Raw genomic sequence first — 27,296 nt, forward strand, 5'->3', positions numbered from 1 at the left:
TGTGACTCTTTCCTCTGCAGCCCTTTTCCTTCCTCCATTTCCCATTGTTTTTCTGGAAGGTAATTGCTTGGGGCAGTGACAACCTCCTGGCGAATTACACAGCTGGTTTCCCAGTGAGATTTGTAACAACAACTCTGCCAGCCTGGCAGCCCCCAGCAAGTTCCAGTTTAAGACACTAATTGCTGGATTGTGTAGTTGGTGCTAAATTGGGTAATTTCTCGGTGACAGCATGTGTGCCACTTCTTCCAATCCCAGATAGATGCGAGCTGCATCAGAGAATGTGTCACTCACAGCACCCTCCTAGCCTCCTTCACTCCCCACTTCCTAGCCAGCTACAGGCAACTGCAAAAGCAGCTGCTCCCCTGGGCTCAGAGGTTCGCCATCTGGGCAGCTCTCTGTGTGCTGGTGGCCTGGGATAGTAGATAGATGACTTGGTGCAATAAAATGGGGGAAAGTAGCACCAGCATCCAGAGTTGTCAGAGGGTTTCAGGGAGCTTCCTTTATTCTGTACTTATCTGACCTTGGACTTGGAACAAATTCAGTACTCACCACTCAGGGGAAAAGGCTAAACCACACTTTGGTTACCTCTGGAGTGTGTAGTATGTGTGTGGTTCTTAGTCATTTGTTTCCTTTTTAAAAAACAAAACAAAAAAACCAAATTCATTACTGTGTTCCTTCAGAAGGGTGTTTAATCCGTTTGGCTTCCCTGAGCAGCAGCCCAGGTATGAGGAAAGCTCAGGCCTTGGAGTGGGACTACACTGGGTTTGACTTCTGGGTTTGTCACCAACTGTATGACCTTGGGACGGTCAGCCCCTCCAAGCCTCAGTTTCTTCTTCTGTAAATTGGGAGGTGGGGATAATATCTATCCCTTGGCATAGTTGTGGGAATTAAAATGTCATAAGTGAAAAGGATCTTGTTCTTTATAGGCTTATATTCACTCAACAAACACCTGCCATCTACCAAACATTGTTCTAGGAGTGGGGGGGGGGGTAATGCAGTGAATAAGATGGACGAAATTCCTCCACTTACATGGAGCTTACATGCTCCATGTAAGAGAGACAGACAATTTCTGAATCACACAAATTGACAATGGTAATGATAGAAGAGCTATAGAGGTACACAGTGCCTTGAGAGCACACAGCAGGGGGATCTGACCTAGTCAGGGAGGCCAGAGAAAGCTTCCCTGAGGAAGCAACAACCGGGCTGAGATCTGAAGGGTGTGTAGGAGTTAGCAAGGCAGAGGTGGACGGGAAAAGCTTTCTGGACGGGTAGGGGGTGGGGAATAGGCCCCGTGATGGGAGAGATCATGGGACTGCAGAAAGACTGGCCTGGCTGGAGCAGAGGAAGCAAGGGGGAGAGTGTTGTGAGCAGAGTTTGGAAGCCCAGGAAGGGCCAGAGCCTGCAGGCCTTGTTGGATGGGTTAAGGCATTTTATCCTAAGAACATCAATAAGCCAGTGAAGAGTTTTAACCACAGAAGTGACATGATCAGATTTGTGTTTCCAAATGACCATTTGGATTGGAGCCGGGTAAGAACGGAAGCAGGGAGACCATTTAGGAGGCTTTTGCAGACGTCCAGGCAGGAGATGATGTTCTGAGGTAGTTGGATTAGTTAGCAGTGTTTTCTGCTGCAAATACAGAAAATCTGGCCAACAGTGGTTTAAATAAGGAGGAGTTTACTCCTTCCTGCATTTAGGCCTGGAGGAAGGCAACTGCTTTATGTCGGAGCCATGGCTCAGTGACTCCAGGGCCAGCATTTCTGTGATTCTCTAGGCCTTTCTTTCATGGTGGCAAGACAGCTACCCTAGCTCCAGGCATCATGATTGTATTCAAGTTGAAAAGAAAGGGAGGAAGGATGGTACTTGCAAGCCCCATCCCTTTTATTATAAAGGCAAAAATCTTTCCCAGAATCCCTCATCAAATTTTTATGTATATATCGTTAGCTACAAGTGAATCATGTGGCTTCTAGGTACAAGGGAGGCTGGGAAAGGGGAAAGGAGGTTGAGAATGAGTTTTGGCTAGTCAGCCGACAGTGATTTGGTGCATATGGAAATAAGTGGGCAGATCTATTTTTAGGAAGCGGAATCCATAGGACTTGGCGATGGATTGAATTATTAGTCCCCTCCTCGCTTGTTTTTCCTGCCTGTGGATTATGTTTAGTAAGGAGGTGGCAGCAGAAGGTATGTGATCATAAGTGTGATATATAGGAGGAAGTTTATATAATGGAATCTATATCAATTAAATCTTCTCTTTAGGAAATCCATCAATTGGATATCTTCTTCTCCCAGTAATTTGGATTTGATTGTATTGTTTAATATTTGGACGTTGGGGATTTGGGAAGTCCAAAATGAAGGCTTCACATGTGGGATTATATTGTGTAATCTTTTAGAGTTTACAGAGTGGTTTTGTATCGCTTGATACTAAAATCCTTGGAGATAGGTGAGCAGGTATCATTAGGCTTAGAGAGGGTAGGTCACTTGTCTAGTGTCACACACTTTCTGGTCTCAGGGCTTGAGCTTTTTCCACTAGCGAGTACTGCCCTGTAGGACATGGGTAAGGGAGTTGGGGGTGGCTCGTCTGGAGAGAAGCAAACACAGGGACCCATCTCCTTTGAGACTAGAGCTGGGAGGACATGGATTGATGCTAAAGAGACTGATAAGATCTTTATGAAGGTTTAGGGCTGGCAGCAGCACCTGTGTGGTGGTGGAGGAAGGGGGGAAACCTGGGAATGCCCACCATTGGTGTGGACGTTCCCAGGTTTGATGTGGCCACAAAGAAAGCAAATGGGATGGTCTGGGTTTCTGTCAAAGTGGCCTTTTGTGCTGTGAGTCTCAGACATGGGTCCTGCCTGGGGCAGGAAGAGGAGGACCATGCCATGGATGAAAGACCAAGCTATCAAAGCTTCTTTCCAAGGTGGGGAGATGCTTCTAGGTGCTTTTCCAATAGCTGCTTGAGAGGCCATTTTGGTCTGAAGTCCCCTCTGCTTCCCCAGAGGGGGGCAGAGGAGGAGAATTGTCATCTAGAGCCAGGCAGTTAATACCTGTGAGGTGCCCCCCACCCAGTTCCCCTCCAGGCAAGATAACGAACATCTTCTCCAGCCCAGGCCATAGGGTGGGCCAGGGGCTGGGCATGTCCTACCTTCCCCTCTGTGGAAGATTCCCAGGAGACTTCACAATCTTCCTCATTGTCTCACATCCCTCAGGGTCAGGAAGTTCTTCTTGTTGTCTGACTGTGTCTCTTCCACTACTATTAATCATGTCCGCAGAGCTAGCTCCTCCTGACATCCCTGTGCCTAATAATGGCATCATTAGTCTTCCAGTCACGGCTGCTGCAAACTTCAGAGTCGTCTTCCTTTCTGACTCTCTCCCATCTCTTCCCAGTGTTTTCCAAACCCGTGTCTGCTGGAACTCTCTCAACCCACGCCTCAGAATTCCTTATTTGCCCAACTCTTCTGCCTTTATGCTTGCTGTTCCCTCCACTGGGAATTCTCTCTCCCTTACACACAGCCATCTTGTTCTCCATCTTAAACACACTTTTCTCTGGGAAGTCTTCCTCAATTTCCCTCTATTGGATCTGCTCTTGCCCTCATCTTAACTGGCCTGACATTTTGGTACCTCTTTCCAGCACAGTCATTTATTTATCTACTTAGCGAACATTTATTAAGTACCAGCTCTGGGCAAAGCCCCGAGTTAGGTGCTGGAGATCCAGTGATAAATAGAGGTTGGTTCCTACCCTGCAGAAGACCAGATTCTAGTTGGGAAGACAGAAACTGAAACAGACAATTTCAGTGCAGTGTGATAGCTGCTTTCATGGGAGGAACCCAGGGTGTGATAAAAACCCAATAGAGAGGCATAACCCAGAATAAGAGCACAAAAAGTCTTCGAGGGAAGGTGGGCTTAATATGAATAAGTGTTAGTTAGCCAGGGGAGTTGGTTGGAAGGTGGATGAAAGGAGATTCTAGGAGGAAGGAGCAGCTTGTGCAAAAATACAGGGACCTAAAATAACCCTATCACGTGAGAGATTGTTCCCCTGTTAGACTACAAGCCTCTCGATGACAGGGGCCACACTTAAATCACCTCTATACACTTCTCATTCCGAGTATTATTATGGTAGCTGCTCAACAAATATTTGTGGAATGGAATCATGTTTGAGGGCAATGAAAAAAAAATGCAGTGGCTCAGCACCATGGACAGATCACACAGACACCTGCAGTTGGAGGTAGTCCAAACTGTAAGCTCATTTGCATACATTTGCATAATGAAGCCAACTTCATTTCTCTGGGGGCCCAAAGGCTCTGCATCATGGGGGATCCAATCAGTCCTGGTTTGGGGGGTTGGGCACGGAAACTGTCAAGGCCTGAGACTGGTCCTCGGAGGACTCCAGGAGAATCTCTTTTCCTCTTTGCTTACCACCCTTTTCTTTTTGGTCAGGAGCCAGTGGTCCTGAGCCTTTTGAAGTTAGGATTCTGCCTGGTGGTGGGAATCCTGACACCAAGGATGGGACAACCCGGATGGTGAGTAGTAGGAGACTCTGAGAGATGGGGTTCTTTTTTTTTTTTGGAGATGGGCTTCTTAAATCAGAATAACCTGGGTTTGAATCTTGATTCAAAGTGACTCACCCATTTACCGGCTTTGTGACCTTACCATTTTGAGCTCAATTTTCTCATGGGTAAGTGTGGATAATGTCTACACATAGGATTTCAGTGGGATTAGAGAATATTAGGTATGCACAGTACCTGGTACGTAGCAAGTGCTCAGAGATGAGCTGTGAGCAGGATTTGGAAGAAGCCATCCCCATGGTGGGTATGGGGAGGCAGTGGAGGGGAGGAAAGGAGGAAGAGCCTTGGAGGTGCTGCTGTCTGGAGTCTTTGAGGCTGTCATCACCTCATAGTCAGCAGATGGCCCAGGAGCCTGGTCTGGGATGAGAGAGGGCGCCGTCTGCCAGCTCCTCAGTCCCTGTCCCTCCTGCTGGCACCCCCTCCTGCCGTAGCTCCTGTCCTGGCAGCTCTGGAGTCCTGATTGGAGGCAGTACTTGCTGAGAGCTGACCTCTCTGTCCTGTAGTCTTGGCAAGCCTGGGATGGGGGCCAGGAGCACTGGTTCCAATGCTTTCTCTCCATCACCCCCCTGCCCTGCCAGCCCACTGTTCCTGGGAGGAGGAACTCCTGGGTTCTAACCCCAGTTTAGGATTCAGATGCTGCTCGAAGAGCCAGCATTCCTCCTCTTTATGTTTCTCCTCCCTTCATGACTCCCCTCCATTGGAATGGGGGTGGGTGGTAAAAGGCAAAAGGGGAAATTTCATCAGGGGATATTTGGAACCCGGAAGAGGAAGGTGGAGTCATCTCAGGTTATCCCTTCCTATCTCAGTCCTGGGTAGGGGGGGAAGGAGAATAAGCTTACAGCCAGATAGAAGGAGCTGGGTGTGGAAGGAAGCAGAGGGGTTTTCCTGCAGAATCGTGATAGATACGTAGATTTGGGTCCAGGGTTCTCTTTGGTTATTGCTTCTGGGAGCTGTGACCCAGAGGCCTGAGTCTTCCTAGCCGTGGAATTGGGTAGGGATGAGACACAGGTGTGGTGCTGGATCGATTTGCCTCATGTCAGCTTGTTAAAAGCTAGTTCACCTAATGGCTAGTATGTTTGACTATTGTTTTTACGTCTGTATTGGTATCTTTTTATTTTGGGTTACCTAAGGATTTAAAAAACCCATTTGGTTGAGGGCATTTCCTCTTGTGAATAAGTATTTATCATATTTGCAGCATTTGATGGATGATGACGTTATTTTGTGCCCTTGTGAGCATCTTTGTCTAGTATGACTGTTTTAAGGCTTTTAAGCCCATTTGTGGAAAGATAGTGGAATCCATCGCACTAAATTGGTATGCACTACCTAAAGGGATATAAGAATACCTAATAAAAGATAGTTTCAGGTGACGTGGCCTGTCGTTCAGTCCTAATCCCACTGCTCCCTGTTTCTCCAGGAGGTTCCTGGGGCCTGGCCCCCAGCACTATGAAGAGCCCTTGCTGAGGCCATGAGGGGTTATCATGGCGACCGAGGCAGCCATCCCCGCCCAGCCCGCTTTGCCGACCAGCAGCATATGGACGTGGGCCCCACTGCCAGGGCTCCATACCTGCTGGGCTCCGGGGAGGCCTTCTCCACCGAGCCCCGCTTCTGTGCCCCAAGAGCTGGCCTGGGACACCTTTCTCCTGAAGGGCCCCTGAGCCTGAGTGAGGGACCAGCGACAGGCCCCGAGGGAGGGCCGGGAGGGGCCGGGGTTGGGGGGGGTAGCAGCACCTTCCCCAGGATGTACCCTGGCCAGGGCCCCTTCGACACCTGTGAAGACTGTGTGGGCCACCCACAGGGCAAGGGTGCCCCCCGCCTGCCTCCCACACTTCTGGACCAGTTTGAAAAGCAGTTGCCCGTTCAACAAGATGGCTTCCACACGCTGCCATACCAGCGAGGGCCAGCAGGGGCCGGGCCCGGGCCAGGGTCTGGCACTACCCCGGAGGCCCGCAGCGAGAGCCCCAGCCGCATCCGGCACCTGGTTCACTCTGTGCAGAAGCTGTTTGCCAAGTCCCACTCTCTGGAGGCGCCAGGGAAGCGGGACTATAATGGGCCCAAGGCTGAGGGCAGAGGTGGCTCCGGCGGAGACAGCTACCCTGGCCCGGGCTCTGGAGGCCTCCACACCTCCCACCACCACCATCACCACCACCACCACCACCACCAGTCCCGGCATGGCAAGAGGAGCAAGAGCAAGGACCGCAAGGGGGATGGACGGCAGCAGGCCAAGGCCGCGGGCTGGTGGAGCTCCGACGACAACTTGGACAGTGACAGCGGCTTCCTGGCCGGTGGGCGGCCCCCTGGGGAGCCTGGTGGTCCCTTCTGCCTGGAGGCTCCAGATGGGTCCTACCGGGACTTGAGCTTCAAGGGGCGCTCGGGCGGGTCGGAAGGCCGCTGTCTCGCCTGCACTGGCATGTCCATGTCACTGGACGGACAATCGGTCAAGCGGAGTGCCTGGCATACCATGATGGTCAGCCAGGGCCGGGATGGATACCCAGGGGCCGGGCCAGGCAAGGGGCTCCTGGGTCCAGAGGCCAAGGCCAAAGCCAGGACTTATCACTATCTGCAGGTGAGGCTTTGGTGGGGGTGGGGAACAGGGTCCTCAGCCCTCATCAATGTTGTCACCCAGGGAGCTGTGGAAAGGGTTGGGTGGGAGCCAGCTATTCCCAGGATGGAGGGTCTGGAGTCAGGGAGGCTCTCCCTTGCCTCACTGTATTGCCTTGAGCCCCTTTGGGGACCTCAGTTTCCCTGTTTATGCAGTGAAGGGGCCCTTCTATTTTGATACTGTATGTCAGTGCCGGGAAGATTTTTCCTTTACCTGAGGTTTTGGACAAGCTGTGCTGGCCTCTGCCTCGTGAGGCTGGAGGCAGAATGAGGTTGAGAGTAGGCAGTGAACAGGACAGTGCGGTGCTCCCTGCCTGTAGCTTCCCCAAGATTGGAGGTCAGCCGTTGGAAAGCAGTCCTCTTGCCCCTTAGGCCTTCTCCAGACCTCTTTTCTGCCCAAACCTGGGTGGTCCAGATATTGTTTGAATGTGAAGGTCAGTTATTTCCAGAATGTGCCTCTGCTGGTGTTTGTCATTCTGGGGAACCTGCAGCAGGACACCCGTGAGGCTGTGGAAGAGCCTGGGAGCCTGTCTCATGGGTTTCCCCAGGCTGGGCTTCACACAAGTCTGAGCTCCAGACACAGCAGCAGGCCAGGGCACACTGTCCCTGTCCTCTTCTACCAACTCTATAGTGTCTGCAGTTGAGGCTAAGAGCTCTGAACCCTTCTTCTTATGGAGCCTTCATCCATCTCTCACTGTCCCCTCTCCGTCTTCCTATTGAGATGGGGTCGGGGGCTCTTCTGGCCATCAACCTCCCTCTTCTCTGCCTTACGCTCCCCTCTCATATCCCCTGACAGGCTTTCTTGAGCCCTGCTGTAGTTTTAGGAGGAAAAGTCTAGACAAGTCCTAGAAGTCCAGTAGACTTAGGGTTATCCCCCAAACCCACGTTCCGCGTAGTTCATCTGCGTCCATCCATTCAGTGAGCATTTCCTGGGTGCTGTGGGTACAAAGATGAAGACACAGATGCTGCTTGGGAGGAGCTCACCATTTAAAGGTGGGATAGACAAGGCATCAGGTAGAATACACTGTGATGAGGCTGTGAGAGGAGAGAGCCTTGGGAGCCCAGAGGAGGCACCTCACCCACCTGGGTGATGGTGGCCAGAACAACTTCTAGGAAGAATGTCCCCTGAGCAGAATCTCAGTGGAGAATTTGGAGTTAGTTGAGTGCAGAAGTTCCAGGATTAAGGGTGTTCCAGGAAGAGACTACAGCACGTTCAAAGGTGTGGAGAGTTGAGCTTGCATGTGTCTTTGGGTGTCACTGGCCTTTTTGGTAAGTTGTTCACATGTTAGGGCTCTCCTGGGTAGGGAACTCACAAAAGCTCAAGGGAACAGATGGGGCCACAGTGGAAGCAGGAAGGGGTGGGAGACAGAAGGGGAGGTTGGAGACTTCTAGGATTCAGGACTTCTGGGTTGGCCTTGGATTGCCCCCTCCCTGGGAGAGAGGTTCTCTAAGCTGGGGATTGAAGGGTCCAGCAGAAAGGGTCGAGGAGAGAACACCAACCCTTCTTCTCCCATCCCTGGAACCTTGCCACCACTCCGCTGCTCCCTGCTGCTTCTCCAGGGCTTCCCTCACCTCCCTGGGGGCTTCCTTTTTAACATGCAACTCACAGTGTCCTGCAGAGGAGCCAGCAGCTCCGCAGTGGCTATGGAGTGGGAGCCCTGCAGTGTGCAGAGCGTGCCTGGCTGTCCCATCTGCCTCCCTCTGCCTCTGTGGCTCCTCTCTGTAGAGTATGGGGAAGGGCAAGGATCGATCAGGGGCTGGGGTTCCAGGGAATCTTAGGACTGGAAAGTCTGAGCCTGTTTGGGGGAGAACAAGGGGCTGCAGGGACTCTCTAGACGGACTGGTGCCCCCCTGGCACAAAAGCAGGGAAAGCTGGCCACATCAGACCAGGTGTCTTTGTTGGATCCCCAGTCCTTTTGTTGAGACCTTGTTCCCCTACTGGATGCCAGCTCTCTCTCAGACTTCTTGCAGAATCCCTCTTTTCACTCAGAGCCCTTGTTCCTTTATGGAGCCTCGTCTCTTCCCTGCGTTCCCATCTTCTGATTGAGCCCAGCCCCACACCGAGCCCTGTCCGCCTCACCCCCTGAGGGCTCCTTCATGGGGCCCCATCCCATCCCTGTTCTTACACTGATCTCTGACCCCTCATTTAGTCCCACCCCAGAATCTCTATTCCTCTCCCGAGCCCTATGCTCTCCCTGAAGCCTGACCCCCACCCCATTTAACCTGTTCTTTTCAACAGGTGTTTTAAATCTTCGCTACCTGCCCTGGGCCCCTCCCGCATACCTTCATTACACCTCATTCTTCACAGTGTAGGCCAACCATCCCAGACTCCCTCACCTTCCTGTCAGTGCACCTGGGGACTCATCAAAATCCCCAGCCACCCTCATACCCTTCCTTCTTGGCTCAGAGGAGAAGCCAGGACCACCCATCCCAGCATGACGCCTCCACAGGGCTTGAGCCCATCTCTCTGGGATCCCCTCTGTCCATGAGCTGTCCCCCCTTCCTCCCCACATTTAAAGACTGTCTCTTTACTGACTCTTTCCCTCATCCTGCAAACATGCCCAAATCTCTCTCATCCTAAAAAAAAAATATTTTTCTTCAACCCCATACCCCTTTCCATCTCCCTCCTGTCTTCCCTTCATTTCCAAGTTCTCAGAGTGTAGACTCCACTACTGCACTTCCTTTCACTCTCCCCTTTACTGCAGTCTGACTTCCACACCCCTGTCCTCTAAAATGTCCTGGGAGTGGTCACCAATGGTCTCTTGAGAACTCTCCTTGAAAGGTACCTTTCAATGCTTATAACAATGGTCAACATTGGGCACTTACTCTGTGCTGGGCACTCTATGTTGGCTCACTTATCTTTCCCACCAATGCTGTGAAGTGGGCATAATTATCATCACCAGTTCACAGACGAGGAAACTGAGGCTTAGAGATTAATCAGTTTTGCTTAAGTTTACCCAGCTAGCAAGTGACGGGGCCAGAATTCGAACATGGTTCTAACTCCCTAGCCTGAATCACTAACCTCTGCACGCACTGTGGCATTTGACATTATCAACTCCTTCTATTCTGGAAATGTCTCCTGTTTCCATGACATGGCATTCTCCTGACTTCCCTCCCACCCTTCTGCCCACTCTTTCTCAGGTGACTTCATAGGCTCCTCTCCCTTTCTTCGCAGTCCCCTTTTAAATGTCAGTGGATCCCTTCCCACCTCTCTTTCTTCTTTCCCCTGGGCTGTTTCATTCACTCCTGTGGACTCAGCTGCCACCCATGACTCCCCCATGTCTGCCTCCAGCCCAGATCTCTCCGCTGAACTCCAGAACCAAACGCCCAACCACCTGCTCCACAGTTCTCTGCCAACTCAAGATGCTCAACGCTGAACCTATCACCTTTTCCCCAAACCTGTTTCTCTGGGATTCTGTGGCTCAGTGAGCAGCAGCCCCGTCCCCCCAGGTCCTCAGCCAGCAGGATCTCAGTCGTCATCGACTCCTCCCCACCCCCTCACCCCCCACGTCTAATCAGGCTCACTGATGCTCCTTAACACCTCTCATTTCCATCTCCTCTTCCCCCTCATTGTCATTGTCTTAATTTAAGCCTCATCATCTCTTGCCTGGATAACAGCATCAGCCTCTTAATTGGTCTCCCTCTCGCCACTTGAGCCCCTGCCCTGCTCCTGGCCCTCCACGATCCATCCTCTGTTTGGACTGTTGAAGGGCTCTTTCTGAGGCACAAATTGATGTCACTCCCTCTGTGGTTCTTCACAGAAGGGAGGCAGAAAGTCAGAGGATTTGGGCTATAAGCAGTTAAGAGGATGAAGGAGAAGGAGGGGTGAAAGGTCACTGAAGTCAGGTGACGCTTTAGAGGGGTGAGGTTGACATAGGTCACTTTGGCCTCTGAGCTTCAGCCTCTTGGCACCTGGCACGTCAGCTCCTAGACTCTCTAGGTGGTCCTCAATTAAGGAGCAAAAGGCACATGGAGGGTGATGGGGCATCTCCTGTGGCGGAGACCTCACCTGCTCTGCCGCTGCACATTCCTGAACGTGGCCTGCTTGAGCCAGGGCTGAGTGTCTCCCACTGGCAGTGGAGAATGTGGGTCCCCACTTCCAGATTCAGCAGGGACTTGTCTGAAAGACAGAGGCCCCTTGTCCCTGCAGGTGCCGCAAGATGACTGGGGGGGTTACCCCACTGGGGGCAAGGACGGGGAGATCCCCTGCCGCAGGATGCGGAGCGGCAGCTACATCAAAGCCATGGGGGATGAGGAGAGTGGAGACTCAGATGGCAGCCCCAAGACATCTCCCAAAGCGGTCGCCCGGCGCTTCACCACCCGCCGCTCCTCCAGCGTGGACCAGGCCCGGATCAAGTAAGGACAGGGAGAGCTGGGGTGGGGGTGGGGTGTAGGATGCTGATCCTGGGTGCCTGTAGGAGACGTGCGTAGAGTGGGTACCAGTCAGGTTCCCTGCTTAGGGTTCAGTTGGGCAGTCTTGCTCTGCCCCATATAAAGAGGGGGTGCCTGTGATAACCCCTATCTGAATGCCTCTTTGGCAGAATCCCTTTACCCAGGAGTCTCCTGGGGATCTCTGGGATTTCTGAGGGTTAGACCTGCTCAGGGGCCTCAGTGCTCTCATTCCCCTCCCCCACCTCCTAGCAGACCCCCATTCTGAATCTGGAATTTTGACCTTTCCCAGCTGCTGTGTCCCACCCAGGATCCACCCCCGGAGCTCCATCCCTGGCTATAGCCGTTCCCTCACCACCGGACAGGTAGGGAGAGGCCCAGCATGCTGGAAGGAAAGGGTGGGAAGGGGGATTCAGTCCCATGCTCAGCCTAGGCCTTAAAATCAGGAATCTGCCCATGGAGAGAGAACAGGTCTGGTTCTGGGGAGCTGGGAAGCCTGCCTTGGGACTCCTGGAGCTGACTCAGACTGAGGATCTCAGAGAGTCACATCCTTAAAAACCACAAAGCATCCTCAAAGTGATGAACTTGTAACGGCAGCGTCAGTTCTCTGAGGTTCCCCAGCCCTTTCGTGGCCTGATTTCTCCCAACCCACCCCATGTAAAAGGCAAGATTGAGCATATAGACTGGAGATAGGCAGAACTGCAGTCTCAGAGATGATCAGGGCTTGAGGTCTTTCCCCTCCACTCCACCCTGTGGAACACTGGCAAGATACCTCCCTCTCAACGCCTCTGTTGGCTCATCTTTTTTTTTTTTTTTTAATGTAATTTATTTATTTTTGGCTGTGCTGGGTCTTCGTTGTGGTGCGCGGGCTTCTCATCGTGGTGGCTTCTCTTGTTGCGGAGCACGGGCTCTAGATGCGCGGGCTTCAGTAGTTGCGGCACGCAGGCTCAGTAGTTGTGGCGCATGGGCTTAGTTGCTCCGTGGCATGTGGGATCTTCCCGGACCAGGGCTCGACCCTGTGTCCCCTGCATTGGTAGGCGGATTCTTAACCACTGCGCCACCAGGGAAGCCAAGCCCCTGTTGGCTCATCTTTGAAATGACAATTGTAATGATGATTATCTCACAGGGGTTTTGTGAGTTCAGTGAGAAAATATATGCAAACACAAGGTACCTGGCCCCACACTGGTATTTTACAAGTGTGAGTTCTACCTAAGTGTAGACTTTACCCTTAACTAAAGGAGGCAGTGCAGTTTAGTAATTAAATGCGTGAGGTGGGTTTGAATTCCAGCTCAGCTACTTACCAGCTGAGTGACCTGGGGCAAGATACTTGACTTTTTTGAGCCCCACTCTCCCTGTTTAAAAATAGGCATCATAATAGTGTTCTTGGCACACAGCCAGCACTCAATAAAGGTTAGCTATTTTTACTGTTTGCTGGGCAAAAAAAGCAATGCAAAGACCGTCCTGGTTGGCTCCCATGGTTTTGCTGCTGCAGTCTCTCAGCATTTCTTTGTTACATTTCCTGAATCAGGGAATCTGATTGGCACAGCCATCTTTTCACAGAAGACCATTCTATGTCGCTAAACCCACTAGTTAATGCTCAGACCTTGTTTTACTTGATCCATCAGCAACATCTAACGCAGCTGATGACTCTCTCCTTCCTGAAACACTTTTCTCAGTTGGCTTTGAGGACACCACACCTTTTAGGTTCTTCTGCCTTCTCTCTCTGGTTGCCTATTCTTAGTCTGTGTCACTGGTGCCCGCAAACTCTTCAGGATCTGAACACTGGAGTTTTCCAGGGCTTAGTTCCTGGACTTCTTCCTACACTCACTCTTTGGGTGAGCTCATCCAGGCTCATGGCTTTGAATATTATTGAGAGCCTGATGACTCCCAAATGTCTATCACCAGCCCACATTCTCCCATAAATGCATATATATCTGTGTGTTGAAATCTCACATGGATGTTGAGTAGACATCTCAAACTTGAGATGTTCAAAACCAAACTGCTGGTACCCTTTTCTCCCTCCTCAAATTTCCTACTCCATCCAATGTCTTCTCCATTTCAGATAATGGCAATTTTGTTATTCCAGGAGCACTGATCTAAAACACTGAAGTCAGTCTGCACTCCTTTCTCTCTCACACATCCCATGTCCAACCCTTCAGCAAATCCTGTCGGTCCCACCTTCAAAGTATTTCCAGGATCCAGTCACTCCTCACCATCTCCACTGCCAGCACGTCAGTGCAAGTCACCACGTCAGTGCAAGTTCTTTTGTCTAGACTGTTGCACTGTTTTCTAGTTGATCTCTTGCACTTGTCCTTGCTCCACTTCATTCTCTCATAATACGGCCAGAGTGATCATTTAAGAATAAAATTGCATTCAATCAAGACCTTGCTCAGGGGAATAGTCAAACACTGTACTATGATGTATAAGGCCCTGCATGATCTGGCCCTTTGCTCCCTCTGAGTTCCTGTTCTAACACTGTTCCCATCCCACACCCACTCCAGCCACACTGGTCTCCTTGCTGCACCTCTGACACCACACGTGTGCTTCAGCCTTAGGTCCTTTGCTGCTACCTCTGCCTGGATCTCTCCTTCCCAGATACTCCCATGGATTGCTCCCTCGCTTCTTTCAGGTCTTTACCCAAACGTTCTAAATTTTAATTTTAACCCCCTCAACATTTCCTGTTTCCCTTCTCTGTTCTTCTCCTTTTCCTCTTCCTCCCCCCCCACCACTTCTTCTTTTCATCGCTTTACACTATCTAACATCATGTATACTTTACATATTTTTCCAGGGGGCCATGGTTTATAACCCCTGATTTACAGAAGAGGAAATTTACAGGTTTAATGAACTAGCGACATCACTCTATTATCTTTATCAGTTTTTGCCCTTCTAGTATTTTCCTAGAACATCTTTTCCTATATTTTACTTTAAAGCTTTTTGTCTCTTTATGTTTTAGGTGTGTCTTTTGTAAGTAGTTTATAGCTATATTTTATTTTATATCCATTCTGACAATTGTTTGAGAGTTTAGTACATTTATATTTATTGTGATTTCTGATATGCTTGGATTCATTTCTGTCATCTTATTTTGTGCCCATCTATTTATCCTGCCTTTTGGGTGATGCTTTTCTACTCCTTTGCTGCCTTCTTTTGGATCAATTGGATTTTCTTCATTTTTCTCTTCACCAAATCCCACACTGATTTGGCAGTTATATGTACTAATTCCATTATTTTTGTGGTTATTCTTATACTTTCATGTGCATATTTGACTTAGCAAAGTCTCAGATTGTCTTAGATTGACAATTACTTCTACCCTTCTTCTGAACAATGTAAAGACCTTAGGACGCTTTACTTTTGATCACCTCTTCCCTTCTTACATGTACCAGTTGCCCAGTATTTTAGTCCCATCTTTTTTTTTACCTCTCTCAGTTAGTCTTTATTATTGTTATTAAATTTTATACTACCAATACTTGATTAGTAGTATTACTAATACTTCACAATTTTACCTTTTTCCCTCTCACTATACCTTCTTACATTTCATTTCTTCCTTTTAAAGTAAATTCTTTAGTAACTTTTTTCAGTGAGTGTCTGTTAGTGGCAAATTCTGCCTTTAACCAAAAATGTCATTTACTCTCACTATTTTATATAATTTAGCTTATCACAGAATTTTAGGTCAACGTTTATTTTCTCTCAGTGTTTTGATGATATTCCTCTGTCATCTGTTCTGTTGTTGCTGTGGGGAAGTCTACTATCAATCTAATAGTCTTTCTTGGTTATTTTCATTTCTCTTGGATTGTTGTCAAAATTTTGCCCTTGATTTTGGTGTCCTACAGTTTCACTATGATGTGTGTGTGTGTGTGTGTGTGTGTGTGTGTGTGTGTGTGTGTGTGTGTGTGTGTGTGTGTGTGGTGTGTTCCCTGAATCTGAGGATTCATGTCTTTCATCAAATCTGGAAAATTCTCTCATGGTTACTGTTTGCTGGTACATCTTTTTCCTTCTTTTTACTTTCTATCTACTTGCTTTTTTATCCAGTCTGAAAATCTCTGCCTTTTTAATGGCGGTGTTTTGTCTACTCACATTTAATGTGGTTATTGTTATGGTTGGATTGTCTCATGTCATTTTTGTTCCTCTGTTCTTCCTTTACTACCTTCTTTTGTATTAAATACTTTGTGTACCATTTTAATTTCTTTTCGTTAATTCCTTTTTACTATATTATTCAAGTTATTAGTGGTTGCACTAGAAATTACAATGTGTATCTTAACTTATTAAAATCTAATTGATTCTGGTAAAATACAGAAGCATTGCTCTAATATATCTCCTTTCTCTCTCCCTTTTCTGTGCTATTATTGTCATATGTATTACCTATACCTGTGTTATAAACCTAAAAATTATTATAAACCAATAATAGTATTATAATAATTGCTTTGCTTACGTCTTTTAAAGAAGTTGAGAGAAAAAAATGTGAAAAATATATTTATAGACCTATTTATATTTACTCACATATTTACCATTTCTGGTGCTCCTCATTTCTTCCTGTGGATTTGAGTTACTACTGGTTGTCACTTCCTTTTAACCTGAAGAACTTCCATTAGTATTTCGTGTAAGATAGTTCTGCTGGCAATAATTTCTTCAGTCTGTATTTATTTGGAAATGTCTTTATTTTTACTTCATTTTTTGAAGGATAGTTTTGCTGGATAAAGAATTCCTGGTTGACAGTTTTTTTTCTTTTAGCAGTTTCACTATACCATTCCACTGCCTGTGGTGTTCATTGTTTCTGATGAAAAACCAGTTTTTAATCAAATTTTTTTTTGTATGCGATGAATTGTTTTTCTCTTGTTGCTGTTAAGATTTTCTTTTTGTCTTTCAACATTTTGACTGTAATGTGTCTGGGTGTGGATCTCTTTATGTTTAACCTACTTTGGATTCATTGAGTTTCTTTGATCTGTAGATTGTTTTTCATCAAATTTGGAAAGTTTGGGGCCATTATTTTTTCAAATGCTTTTTCTTCCTCTTTCTCTCTCTCTTCTTCTGGGACTCCCATTACATGCATACTGATATACTTGATGTTGTTCCATAGGTCTCTGAGGCACTGTTCATTTCTATTCAGTCATTTTCCCCATTCAGTTCTTTATATTGGATAATCTATACTCATCTATCTTCAAGTTTACTGATCACTTTTTATGCTGAGCCCTTCTGGTGAATTTTTAATTTCAGTTATTGTACTTTTCAGCTCTAGAATTTCCATTTGATTCTTTTCTTGTTCTTTTTAAAAACTAATTAATTAATTAATTTTTGGCTGCCACTTTTGGCTGGTTGGGTCTGCGTTGCTGTGTGAGGGCTTTCTCTTGTTGCGGCGAGCGGGGGCTACTCTTCATTGAGGTGTGTGGGCTTTTCATTGTGGTGGCTTTTCTTTGTTGCGGAACAGGGGCTCTAGGCTCATGGGCTTCAATAGTTGTGGCACGCGGGCTCTAGAGTGCAGGCTTAGTAGTTGTGGTGCATGGGCTTAGTTGCTCTGCGGCATGTGGGATCTTCCCAGACCAGGGCTTGAACCCATGTCCCCTGCATTGTCAGGCGGATTCTTAACCACTGAGCCACCAGGGAAGTTCTTTTCTTGTTCCTTTTAAAAAAAAATTCTCTTTGTTGTGATTTTCTATTAATGCTGTCACTGTTGTTGTACTTTCCTTTAAATATTTAAACATGCTTTCCTTTAGTTCTTTGAACATTCTTATAATAGCTGCTTTGTAGTCTTTGTCTGATAAATCAAATGTTTGGGGACATTCACATTTTCTTGTTTATTTACATGTGTCACAAATTTTTTGGTTGAATACTGAACATTTTAGCTAATGTATTGTAGCAACTCTGGATTCTTATTTTACCTCTTGAAGATTGTTATTGCTTTGTTTGTTTGTTTGTTAATCCCTGGGCTAAATCTGTGAAATCTATCTATGATTCCAGATGCAGCCTCTGATTTCTCCACTAATTTTTTTTCTTTCTTGTTTTTATTTTAAAGCCTGGTTTCCTAGGGGTTGACCCTGTCTCTGCATAGCTTAATGTCCAGCCAGAGATTGATCAGAGGTTGTGCTCAAAAACTTCAAGCCCGTAAGACTTCTTCTCTCTCCTTTTATAGTTCTATGTGTGATCTGGGGAGTACAAACACTGTGCTGTTTTCAAGCCATCTCTGGCTTTTACTTTTCACTGGGCTCTCTCGCATTTCTTCTGCACGTATGCACAGGCTCCATTGGCAAAGGATATGTGGGTGGGCTCAAGGCCTCTCTGATCTCTGTTGTACATGCACCCAGCCTCTAGTTAACCCAGACTATGTGAAGAGCTTATCAAACTCTCTGTGGCTGTCTTAGCCCCTGGAACTCCCCATCAAATCCCTGTCTAGTCTGACAGTCCCATTGCTTGCCCCCAAACAGTGCTGAAACCTCAGCCTGGCAGTGCTGCTGGTTATTCCTATCCTTGACACTATAACAGACAATGCTCAAAATTAAGTGAGCTCCCTTTGTTAGTTGCAGTGAAGCAGCTGGTTTTCATAGCCTGGCCCACCCTTTTTGAACTATTGCAACAGACAGAGCTGGGAGCTTGGGTAATGGGAGCAGCCTCAGGCAAGGACACCACAGACTCATGCTGTCCTTACCCAAAGTTCAGTAGTTTTCATGAATGTGTTTCTTTGCTGTATACCTTTGATTGATTTTCAGAGTGATAAAATGGTTGTTTTTGACAGTTTTGTGCAGCTTTATAGTTGTCTTGGGGGACAGGATTTGGTATCCTCACTCTGTTGTGTCTGAAGTCAGAAGTCTGGAAAATTCTCAGTGACTATTATTAACCCTTTGAATATTGCCTCTTCTACATTTTATCGAGTGCCCCCTCTAGAACTCTTATTTGTTGTATTTGGGGCCTTTTTATTCTCTCCGTCATATTTTCCATCTCTTTACCTCTCTACGTTGCCTTCTAGGTAAGTTCCTCAGATATTATTCACTATTCACTGGTTCACTATTTTTCTCTTCAATTGTGTTTCATTTACTCATTAGTTGTGTTTTAAATTTCCCCCTTTGCCCCCTAGAAATCTGATTTAGTCCCTTTTCAAATCTTTCTGGTTTTTTCAAAACTTTCTTTTTGGCCGCACCATGTGGCACGTGGGATCTTAGCTCCCTGACCAGGAATCAAATCTGTGCCCCCTGCAGTGGAAGCGTGGAGTCTTAACCACTGGACCGCTAGGAAAGTCCCTCAAAGCTTTTATTCTATCCTTATGTTTTCAGTTTTATTTATATTTTAAGTTTTAGAAAATTTAAACATTGTTTAAAAGCTATTCTGTTTTAGCTAAGGTAACACTAGCTGCAGTAACCGATAAACCTTGAATTCTCAACGGCTTCACTCAGTAGAAGCTTAGTTCTTGTTTATGTCACTGTCTGCATTAGTGATCTATTGCTGCATAATAAATTACCCCAAAACATAGAGTCTTAAACAAAAAATATTTATTATCTCACAATTTCTGTGGGTCAGGAATCCAAGCACAGCTTAGCTGGGTGCCGCATGGATCAGATGTCTCACAGGCTTCATCAAGGTGTTGGCCAAGGCTGCAGTCATCTCAAGGCTTGCCTAGAGGAAGATCCCCTTCCACACTCACATGGCTGTCAGCAGGCTTCAGATCCTTGATGTGTGGGACTCACCATATGGCTCACAACATAACACAATTCAAACATAACAACTTGCTTCCCCCAGAGCAAAGACTCCGAGAGAGAGATGGTGAGAGAAAGTGTCCAAGATGGAAGCCTCAGTGTTTTTGTAATCTAATCTCAAAAGTGACATGCCATTGTCTCTGCCATATTCTGTTCATTAGAAGTGGACCAATAGGTCTAATCTGCACTCAAGAGGAGGGCACTATGCAAGGATGTGAATGCAGGAGGTGAAGATGATTAGGAGCTGTGTTAGAGGTTGTCTACCACACAGTTTAATATGAGCTCATCTTCAGTGTAGCTTTATCTTTGAGAACCCTCATCAGCCTGGGTTAGGAGTGGGTCCCCCAGAAAATATTTTTAATTAATTAATTAATATATTTTAACATCTTTATTGGAGTATAACTGCTTTACAATGATGTGTTAATGTTTGCTTTATAACACAGTGAATCAGCAATACATATACATATATCCCCCTATCTCCTCCCTCTTGCATCTCCCTCTCACCCTCCTAATCCCACCCCTTTAGGTGATCATAAAGCACTGAGCTGATCTCCCTGTGCTATGCGGCTGCTTCCCACTAGCTATCTATTTTACATTTGGTAGTTTATATAAGTCCATGACATTCTCTCACTTCGTCCCAGCTTACCCGTCCCCCTCCCTGTGTCTTTAAGTCCATTCTCTACGTCTGCGTCTTTATTCCTGTCCTACCCCTAGGTTCTTCAGAACCATTCAGAAAATATTTTTAAATTGCTTCTGTTCAACTATTCTCGGTCTGGCACCTTTTTATGTTAATTTTTAATTTGGGGGGCGTCTGGCCCATGCAGACACTGAAGGCTGGGTCTGTGTGAAGACTAGCTTGTGGGTATAAATTCTTAGGAGATTTATCATCTTTCCCCTCTCCCCAGTGCCTAGACTACAGACTAGCTCCCTTGTCATCAGTCTGTGTTGATAATTGATTTTTCTAGTTTGTCTTTTCATCAAAGCTTTCCCCTTTCCTACTTTTATGCAGGTTCCCATTTCCAATTCCACGCTTCGTGTGGGCCCAAGTGGGTGTTAAAATCTAAGCCCTTTGGTTACTGAGACCAGCAACCCCTGCCCCCGCCTCCCACCCTCCACTGGGCTGTTTGCAGCATTGGCTCACACAGTTAATATTCTGATTTTCCAGTCTCCTCTTTGCTTTTGTCCCCTGGGGACTTACCTCGCTTTCTTGTGAGCTCAATTAATGTATATAAAACGTTTGTTATATTTTATTAAGTGTTTTAGAATGTTTTAAAATGGGAGGGTTTTCCAAGGTTATCTAAACCAAATGACATATGTAAAGTATACAGGATGTTGCCTTGTCCCCAGTTGGACCCACTAACTCTAGTACAGATAATTTTCAGTTAGACCCAAACAAAGTATTTTCTTTTAAATATCCCACATCCTTGGAAATATTTACTGATTCTGAGTCTGGTTTGCAGAAAGGTTAAGGTTCTCATTTCCCAAGAGGATTCTTTGGCTTTGACTCTCCTGAAAGTGAGAGTTGAGGGGAGCAGGGTGGAAGGCAGTGTAGGGAAAATAGGAGAATTCACAGCACAATGTCACAATTTCATACTTGTAATACAGTAAAGATCAGCTCAGATGCAGTATTCCTCTGAGAGTCTATAAAAATCTACGTTTCCCTTAGGTCTTGGTCCCTTATTGGAACGCCAGAAGCTCCTCTTGGCTAGTAGAGATGGAATATGTGTAGCCCCAGAGAGTTTCACACCCTCCTTCTGTCTGCCTTGGATAGAATTGGTCATGGGACTAGCATATGGTGGGGATTTCAAGAGCTTGAGAACCCTTGGGAAAGATGGGCCTTTGAGAGGTATTGTCACTGTGATTTAAGAACCTCTTGCTACTAATAATAGTAGTCAATGTTTATTGAGCACCTGCTATATGCCAGATATTATGCCTAGTGCTTTACACAGAGAAAAGGGCTGGAGATGTAGATATAAGCCACAGAGTGAGATTCCTTCCATCCTTGGTGTCCAGACTTGAGACTGAAATGCTCTCTGCTAGGGTTAGATAAGCTTTCTTGTGCTTCAGAGGGACCCTCTGGGCTGGATTGGTTCTAGTTGGGGAGTATCTTGAGCCCGGCATAGAAATAGCAAGAGTTAGATCAGCTCCTGAGCTTCAGGTACCACTGGTGCTTGGTACCCCAGAGGTCAAGAGATAGGAAAATGAGAGGTAGACTCACAAGGAGTCGTGAAAGTCACAGGTGCCACAGGAGTGTGGCTTGTGCCGGACAAACATGGGAGAACTTCATGTCTACAGGATCTTGGATTGATTTGTCCATGGCCTGTGATTTCTTTACACTTGTAATGAAGTTCCTTTAGAAAAAGCTGCAGACAGTCTTTCTTTTTAATTACTGGACCCATGTTGGAATCACTGAATCTCCAGCAAATTTGGCTCTGACCTTCAAAGCAGCCAAGGTGAAGAGAGGCTTATAGTTAGAGAACCCTGGGTTCAGATCCTTAGGGTGGGGACTGAGTTAATACAGGTTTAACAAGCTCTCCAGGACATTCTGATGCTCAGTTAGCCTGGCAGGAGAGACAGGAAACTGGACACTTTAGTTTTCTCACTTACATGCTGGGCATCTTTGGATAATTCATCTGCCCTCTCTGAGCCTTAGTTTGCCTATCTGTAGAATAGGATGGAAATTCCTGCTCAATTTGAGGTAGACTCTAGTGATATAATGTCATATACACTTTGGGGGCCGAGTTTGGAATCACTGAGCTGCAGTTTACACATGAGTCAAGCTACTCCTTTCTCTGTTGACTGTACATAAATATGATGCCATGAATCTTTCCTGGGAGGTCACAAGATGCAACCATGGGATACTTGCTGTCACATTCACCATGTGGATGCTACTGAGGACCTTGTCCATGACTTCCTCCAGTGGCCTCTACATAATCACCCATGGGGGAATTTCTCTTGGACTCAGTGACAAGAATAGTGTGATTGTCATGAGTGGTGGCCTGTGTCTACCAGGTAGGCCCTGAGACCATCCTGTGGCACTGACTGAGGGCTTACCTGCCCCAAGTGCCTCCCTTGTTTTTCTCTGAGTTTCCTAAATCGCCCTATGAAGATGGTACCATTATCATTCCCATTTGACAGGTGATTAAACAGAGGCCCAAAACTTTAATGTTCCCAGGCCACACTGCTAGGAAGTAGCAGAGCCAGCACTTGAGTCCAGTTGAGTCTCACAACATAGCCCATGTGGGCAACCCAGAAGCTATACTCCTTGAAGCTATGGGTGCTCTGAAGCTCAGGGTCAAATGTGCAACCATCCTGTGCTCTGGGTGTTGAGCTTACCACTGAACCACCTTCTTCCCTACCTTTATATTTTCTTTGTGTCAGTTTTCTCATATAAAGCAAATGAAGCTACAGCCGCTGGTATATTTAGTCTTAGTGGAGTGTTATGTGACATGCTTCCATGAACAAAATTTTTGTTTTGCTTTTTCTTAGTTGCTTCAATTTTTTTTAAACACCATGGGTTCTGCATCACAAAATATCAAAACCAAAACCAAGAACCTCAATCAGCAGTGGCTGAACTTTCCTCAGAGGATGAGGGCAGGGAAGGAACCGGCAGGCTGAACCAGAACCCTAGTTAGTGGGCAGAAGGTGGGGGAGGGCTTGGAACACTTGAAGGATGATAATTTTTGCTCTGTTATGTACCCATTAATTTCCTTCCTGCCACATCATTTTATCTCTATAGGTTGCTTTCCATCATTTTTGTAATGCAGTTGGTCATAAATAATAAAATAAAAGTTGTCCTTCCCTACAGTACCCCATCCCCATACTTGGCAGGAGGGTGGCTGTCAGCTCTCTGGTCCTCTCCCCCCAGGGTCAAGTGAGAGAAACGTGAAGGGCTGGGACAGGTGGAGAGGAAGATGGGGTGGTCTGGAGGCACCCGAGCTAGGCATCTGGGAGAGGCATGGGGGGGGGTCGAGGGAGGAGTATTTAGAGGAAAGATTAGACCCCAAGGCTGGTCCCAAAGCAGGCCTGGCGAGCAGCACAGGGCAGAGGTGCCTCCGTCTTTCTTTGCAGGGGGTGAGGGTTTCTTTTAGTCCAAAGGCGTTAAGAGTCATACAGAGACACAGCTTCTGCAGAACTAGATATATTCCTAAGGCAAAGTGCCTCAGAGACGCCCCCATCCCATCTCAGCACCACGGTAACTGTCCTTCTGGCTCCTGTACCCAGCTCAGCGAGGAGCTGAACCAGCAGCTGGAGGCCGTGTGCGGGTCCGTGTTTGGGGAGCTGGAGTCCCAGGCCGTGGACGCCCTGGACCTGCCCGGCTGTTTCCGCATGCGGAGCCACAGCTACCTCCGGGCCATCCAGGCCGGCTGCTCTCAAGACGATGACTGCCTGCCCCTCCTTTCTACCCCTGCCTCTGTCTCAGGGAGGCCCGGCTCCTGTGAGTACGCCCCCTCTGTCCCTGGCCCGGCCCTAGGTTGGAGAGCGATCTGGGTCCGGTTCTGGCCCTGGTCACGGCTCTGCTGTGTGACCTTGGGCAGATCGCTTGCCTCTCTGGGTCGGATGATGGGGAGAAGGATCCGTGGTTCTGTAGGTAGCAGCACGTGGAGTACACGTGGCTGCTGGGTCCCGTGGTACCGCGTGGGTGTGGGGAGTGGCAGACACCTGTCAGGACGTGTTTCTCACCCTATGTGTCTTTGCTTTCCCTGGCCACAGCCTTCAACTTCAGAAAGGCCCCGCCCCCCATCCCACCGGGAAGCCAGGCCCCGCCCCGCATCTCCATCACCGCCCAGAGCAGCACCGACTCCGCCCATGAGAGCTTCACCGCGGCGGAGGGCCCAGCCCGGCGCTGCAGCTCCGCCGACGGGCTGGACGGCCCGGCCATGGGCGCGCGCACCCTGGAGTTGGCGCCGGTGTCACCCCGGGCCAGCCCCAAGCCCCCCACACTCATCATCAAGACCATTCCAGGCAGGGAGGAGCTGCGGAGCCTGGCGCGGCAGCGGAAGTGGCGGCCGTCCATCGGGGTGCAGGTATGGAAGGAGGAGGCGCCGAGGAAGTTCAGGCCCCGTCCGGTTGAGGATGGATTGAGGGGGTCAGTGGGCCCTTCTGGATATAGACCTTTTCCTCGCTTACTCTTAGCTTGATCATCGACGGGGCTGCTCCAGACAGTCCCAGCCCACATCCTTGTCCCTCATCCTGGCACCATCACCCCTGGCGAGCGGAGAGCGGTGCCCAGAGGTTGGCACCTTGATGCATCTAACCTCCTGGGTCTCTCGTCTTGTTCAGGCAGATTGTCTTTTCAGGATTTGCCAGCTGGCTTGGGGCTCAGGCATCGCTTGCCCTTCTCCCTGGGAAGGACTTGCATCCCTCGGTCTAGCCCTGGCCACTGACTTCCCAATCCTGCCACCAGGTGGAGACTATCTCAGACTCGGACACGGAGAACAGGAGTCGAAGAGAGTTCCACTCCATCGGTGTACAGGTGGAAGAAGACAAGAGGTGGGTCCGAGTGGGGATATCTCAGGCTTTGCTGGGGGTGGGGTGGAGAAGAGGAGAGAGGGATGCATAACGACCTCACTGGCCTGGGCTCCCTGCACACCCTCTCTTCCTGGTCCTGAGAACAAGCCCTTTGAATGGGGAGGTGTCAGAGCAGCCACAGAGGCTCTCCATGGAGGTGTCACCAGGGCAGTCTAAAGTGAATTCTCCTTGTACCCATACCTGTCCCAGGTGCTGTGAGGTGGACAGGAGAATACAGTGGTCCCGGGAACGGGGTAGTAGGGAGAAGTAGCAGGTAGGTGCAAAGCAGGCCTCTAGCAATTGTCCTTTAGAGGGGATAACAGGATTTTTCCAATCCCTCGTTACTTCCTGTGGTGTACAAGTATGTGAACCCCAAAAGAAACAAATAAACATGAAGATTGCCTCTCAGGGGCCCCGGGCAGATATAATACTCCTCCCCACTCGGCTCATACAAGCATTTAACCAGTTGGGGGTATGCCACTATTCTGGCATTAGGTGGCCTCAGAAACAGTGTTTCCTTAATTTCAAACTGAAAAATTTGCACTGAGAACTCTGGAGGGAATACTGGGAGGAATCCCTCTGTTGTTGGCTTCCTATGGGAAGATGCTTTCTTTAATGGCCATGTGGCAGTGTCACAGTGGCCCATCTGCCCTCTGGGCTGCAGTGCTCCCAGGCCAGTGGCCCTAAGTGTGGTGTCTGGGAACCTGCCTGGGGCTGGCTGTAAGAGTTTCGTGGTAATCTGTGTTGCCCAGGCCATACCCCTTGAAGGAATAAAAGTAGAGTGCCAGAAGCAGTCCCTCACAGCTCTGTTCCCGGTTGCCATTGTTGGGTTTTAGACCTTCCCTAAATTCCCCCAACTATTTTTGGGAACCCCTGGGAGCATCTTGTGTGTGTGTGTGTGTGTGTGTGTGTGTGTGTGTGCCTGATCAAGACTTCTTGGGGTTCCTGTGGGGATTCATCACTTTTCTCTACTCTCACGCTAGCTCCCTGCAGCTCCATATGCTCCTGAAGCTGTAAATGCCTCCATCGGGTGCGGCAAAAAGGCGCCCTTGTTGCCCCCGTTATTACTGAAAGCTACCGTCTTCCAAATTCTTAATATTCCACAAAGATCACAGAAAAGTAGCGCTTTACGGTAAAGCCAATTCTGCAAGTCTATGACTTGAGTTCTTGAGAGGTGGGGTAGGAGTCATGGCTGGGTGCAGCTCTGTGTTCAGACCACTGCCCCCAGCTCTGATGCTGCCCATGGACCAGAAACCAAGCCCATGTGCCCCCATTTGCTCCCTCATGGGGCTTCTTGGTCCCTCATCCATATAGACCCCTGGGGGTCCCCCCATTCCTCCTAACAAGCCTGAATCCTGGGAAGAGTGCAGCAGGCATTCTACTGAGACTCAGACTATGTCAGTAACCTCTGTCATTCATTTGTGGATTGATTCATTCAGAAAATACTTATTAAGCATCTGTTAATAAGTATTATTAACACTTATTATGTCATAAGCATATGACAGCGCCTGTTAAATGCTCAGGGAAATGTGGAAGACATGACTCTTACCTTCGTAGAAGTTATGGCCTAGAAGGGAGTCAAGGCAATGAATAAACAAACCATGAGTAAAAATATGATTACACACTGTGGTATAATAGGTAATGTGATATTATTACAATTATGGTGGGAATATGAAAGAAAAAAGCAGGCACTAAGAGAGAAGGAACTTTATTTAGGTTAAGCAGGTGACATTTAAACTGAGACTTGAGGGTTGACTAGGAACACTCAGGTGATGGTCGGGGGAGGAAGCATTCCAGGAGGAGGGAATAGCATATGTGAAGGCACTGGGAGAGGAAAGAGTTTGACATGCATTGGGAACTGAAAGAAAATTCATGTGGCTGGTGTGGAACAGGACAGGACAATGGTGAGGGAGTAGATTGGAGAATAGGTGGGGGCCAGGTCATGTACAGCATGGGCATGATAAAGAACTGGAATTTAATTCTAATTAATGAGTAGCCCTTAAAAGGTTAAATAAGGAGTGTGGTATGATCTAATTTATGTTTACCAAAGATCACTAGCTGCTGAGCGGAGAATGAATTTCAGGGAAGTAATGGTGGGTATGGAGAGGTAGAAAGCAGGATTTTTTCATGATCCAGAAGAAAGGCATTATGGACAATCTTCTGTTGGGGATCTTTTTTTTTTTTCCTGTTGGGCAGTGCCAGTGTCTGGGAACACTATTAAGTTTTATATGTTGATTTTGTATTCAGCAGCCTTGCTGCTCTCTCTTATTAGGACCCAAAGTTTGTCTGAAAATCACGCTGGGTTTTCTATATAGTCAGTTATATTTTCTGCAGATGAGGATATTTCTTTTAAATCTGTATTTTTATAATTTCTTTCCCTTGTAATAGTGCATTGAAGAGGACTTCTAGTTTACTGTTGAGTGTAGCACTCTTATGTCCTTCCTGACATTAGTGAATATCTTCTAAGGCCCAGTTATAAGTGTGATGATGTTTGCAACAGATTTTTTTTTTTTCTTTTTTTTTTGCGGTACGTGGGCCTCTCACTGTTGTGGCTTCTCCCATTGTG

General features: G+C 47.8%; 1 protein-coding gene across 2 annotated transcripts in view; it reads left to right on the forward strand.

Moving 5' to 3' along the window:
- Nucleotides 1-6,021: 6,021 nt before the first annotated feature.
- DLGAP3 (DLG associated protein 3) overlaps nucleotides 6,022-27,296 on the forward strand; it is a gene marked incomplete at both ends in the record, with an annotated part of 37,807 nt that continues 16,532 nt past the window's right edge. For both annotated transcript variants that reach the window (XM_082653071.1, XM_082653072.1), the window contains 6 exons: nucleotides 6,022-7,119; nucleotides 11,305-11,510; nucleotides 11,836-11,908; nucleotides 23,444-23,657; nucleotides 23,933-24,246; nucleotides 24,627-24,712. In XM_082653071.1, coding sequence (XP_082509197.1) covers nucleotides 6,022-7,119; nucleotides 11,305-11,510; nucleotides 11,836-11,908; nucleotides 23,444-23,657; nucleotides 23,933-24,246; nucleotides 24,627-24,712 — 1,991 coding nt within the window. The remainder of the gene's footprint in view (nucleotides 7,120-11,304; nucleotides 11,511-11,835; nucleotides 11,909-23,443; nucleotides 23,658-23,932; nucleotides 24,247-24,626; nucleotides 24,713-27,296) is intronic.

Source organism: Grampus griseus (genome assembly GCF_964374135.1).
Source record: "Grampus griseus genome assembly, chromosome: 1".
Lineage (NCBI taxonomy): Eukaryota > Metazoa > Chordata > Mammalia > Artiodactyla > Delphinidae > Grampus > Grampus griseus.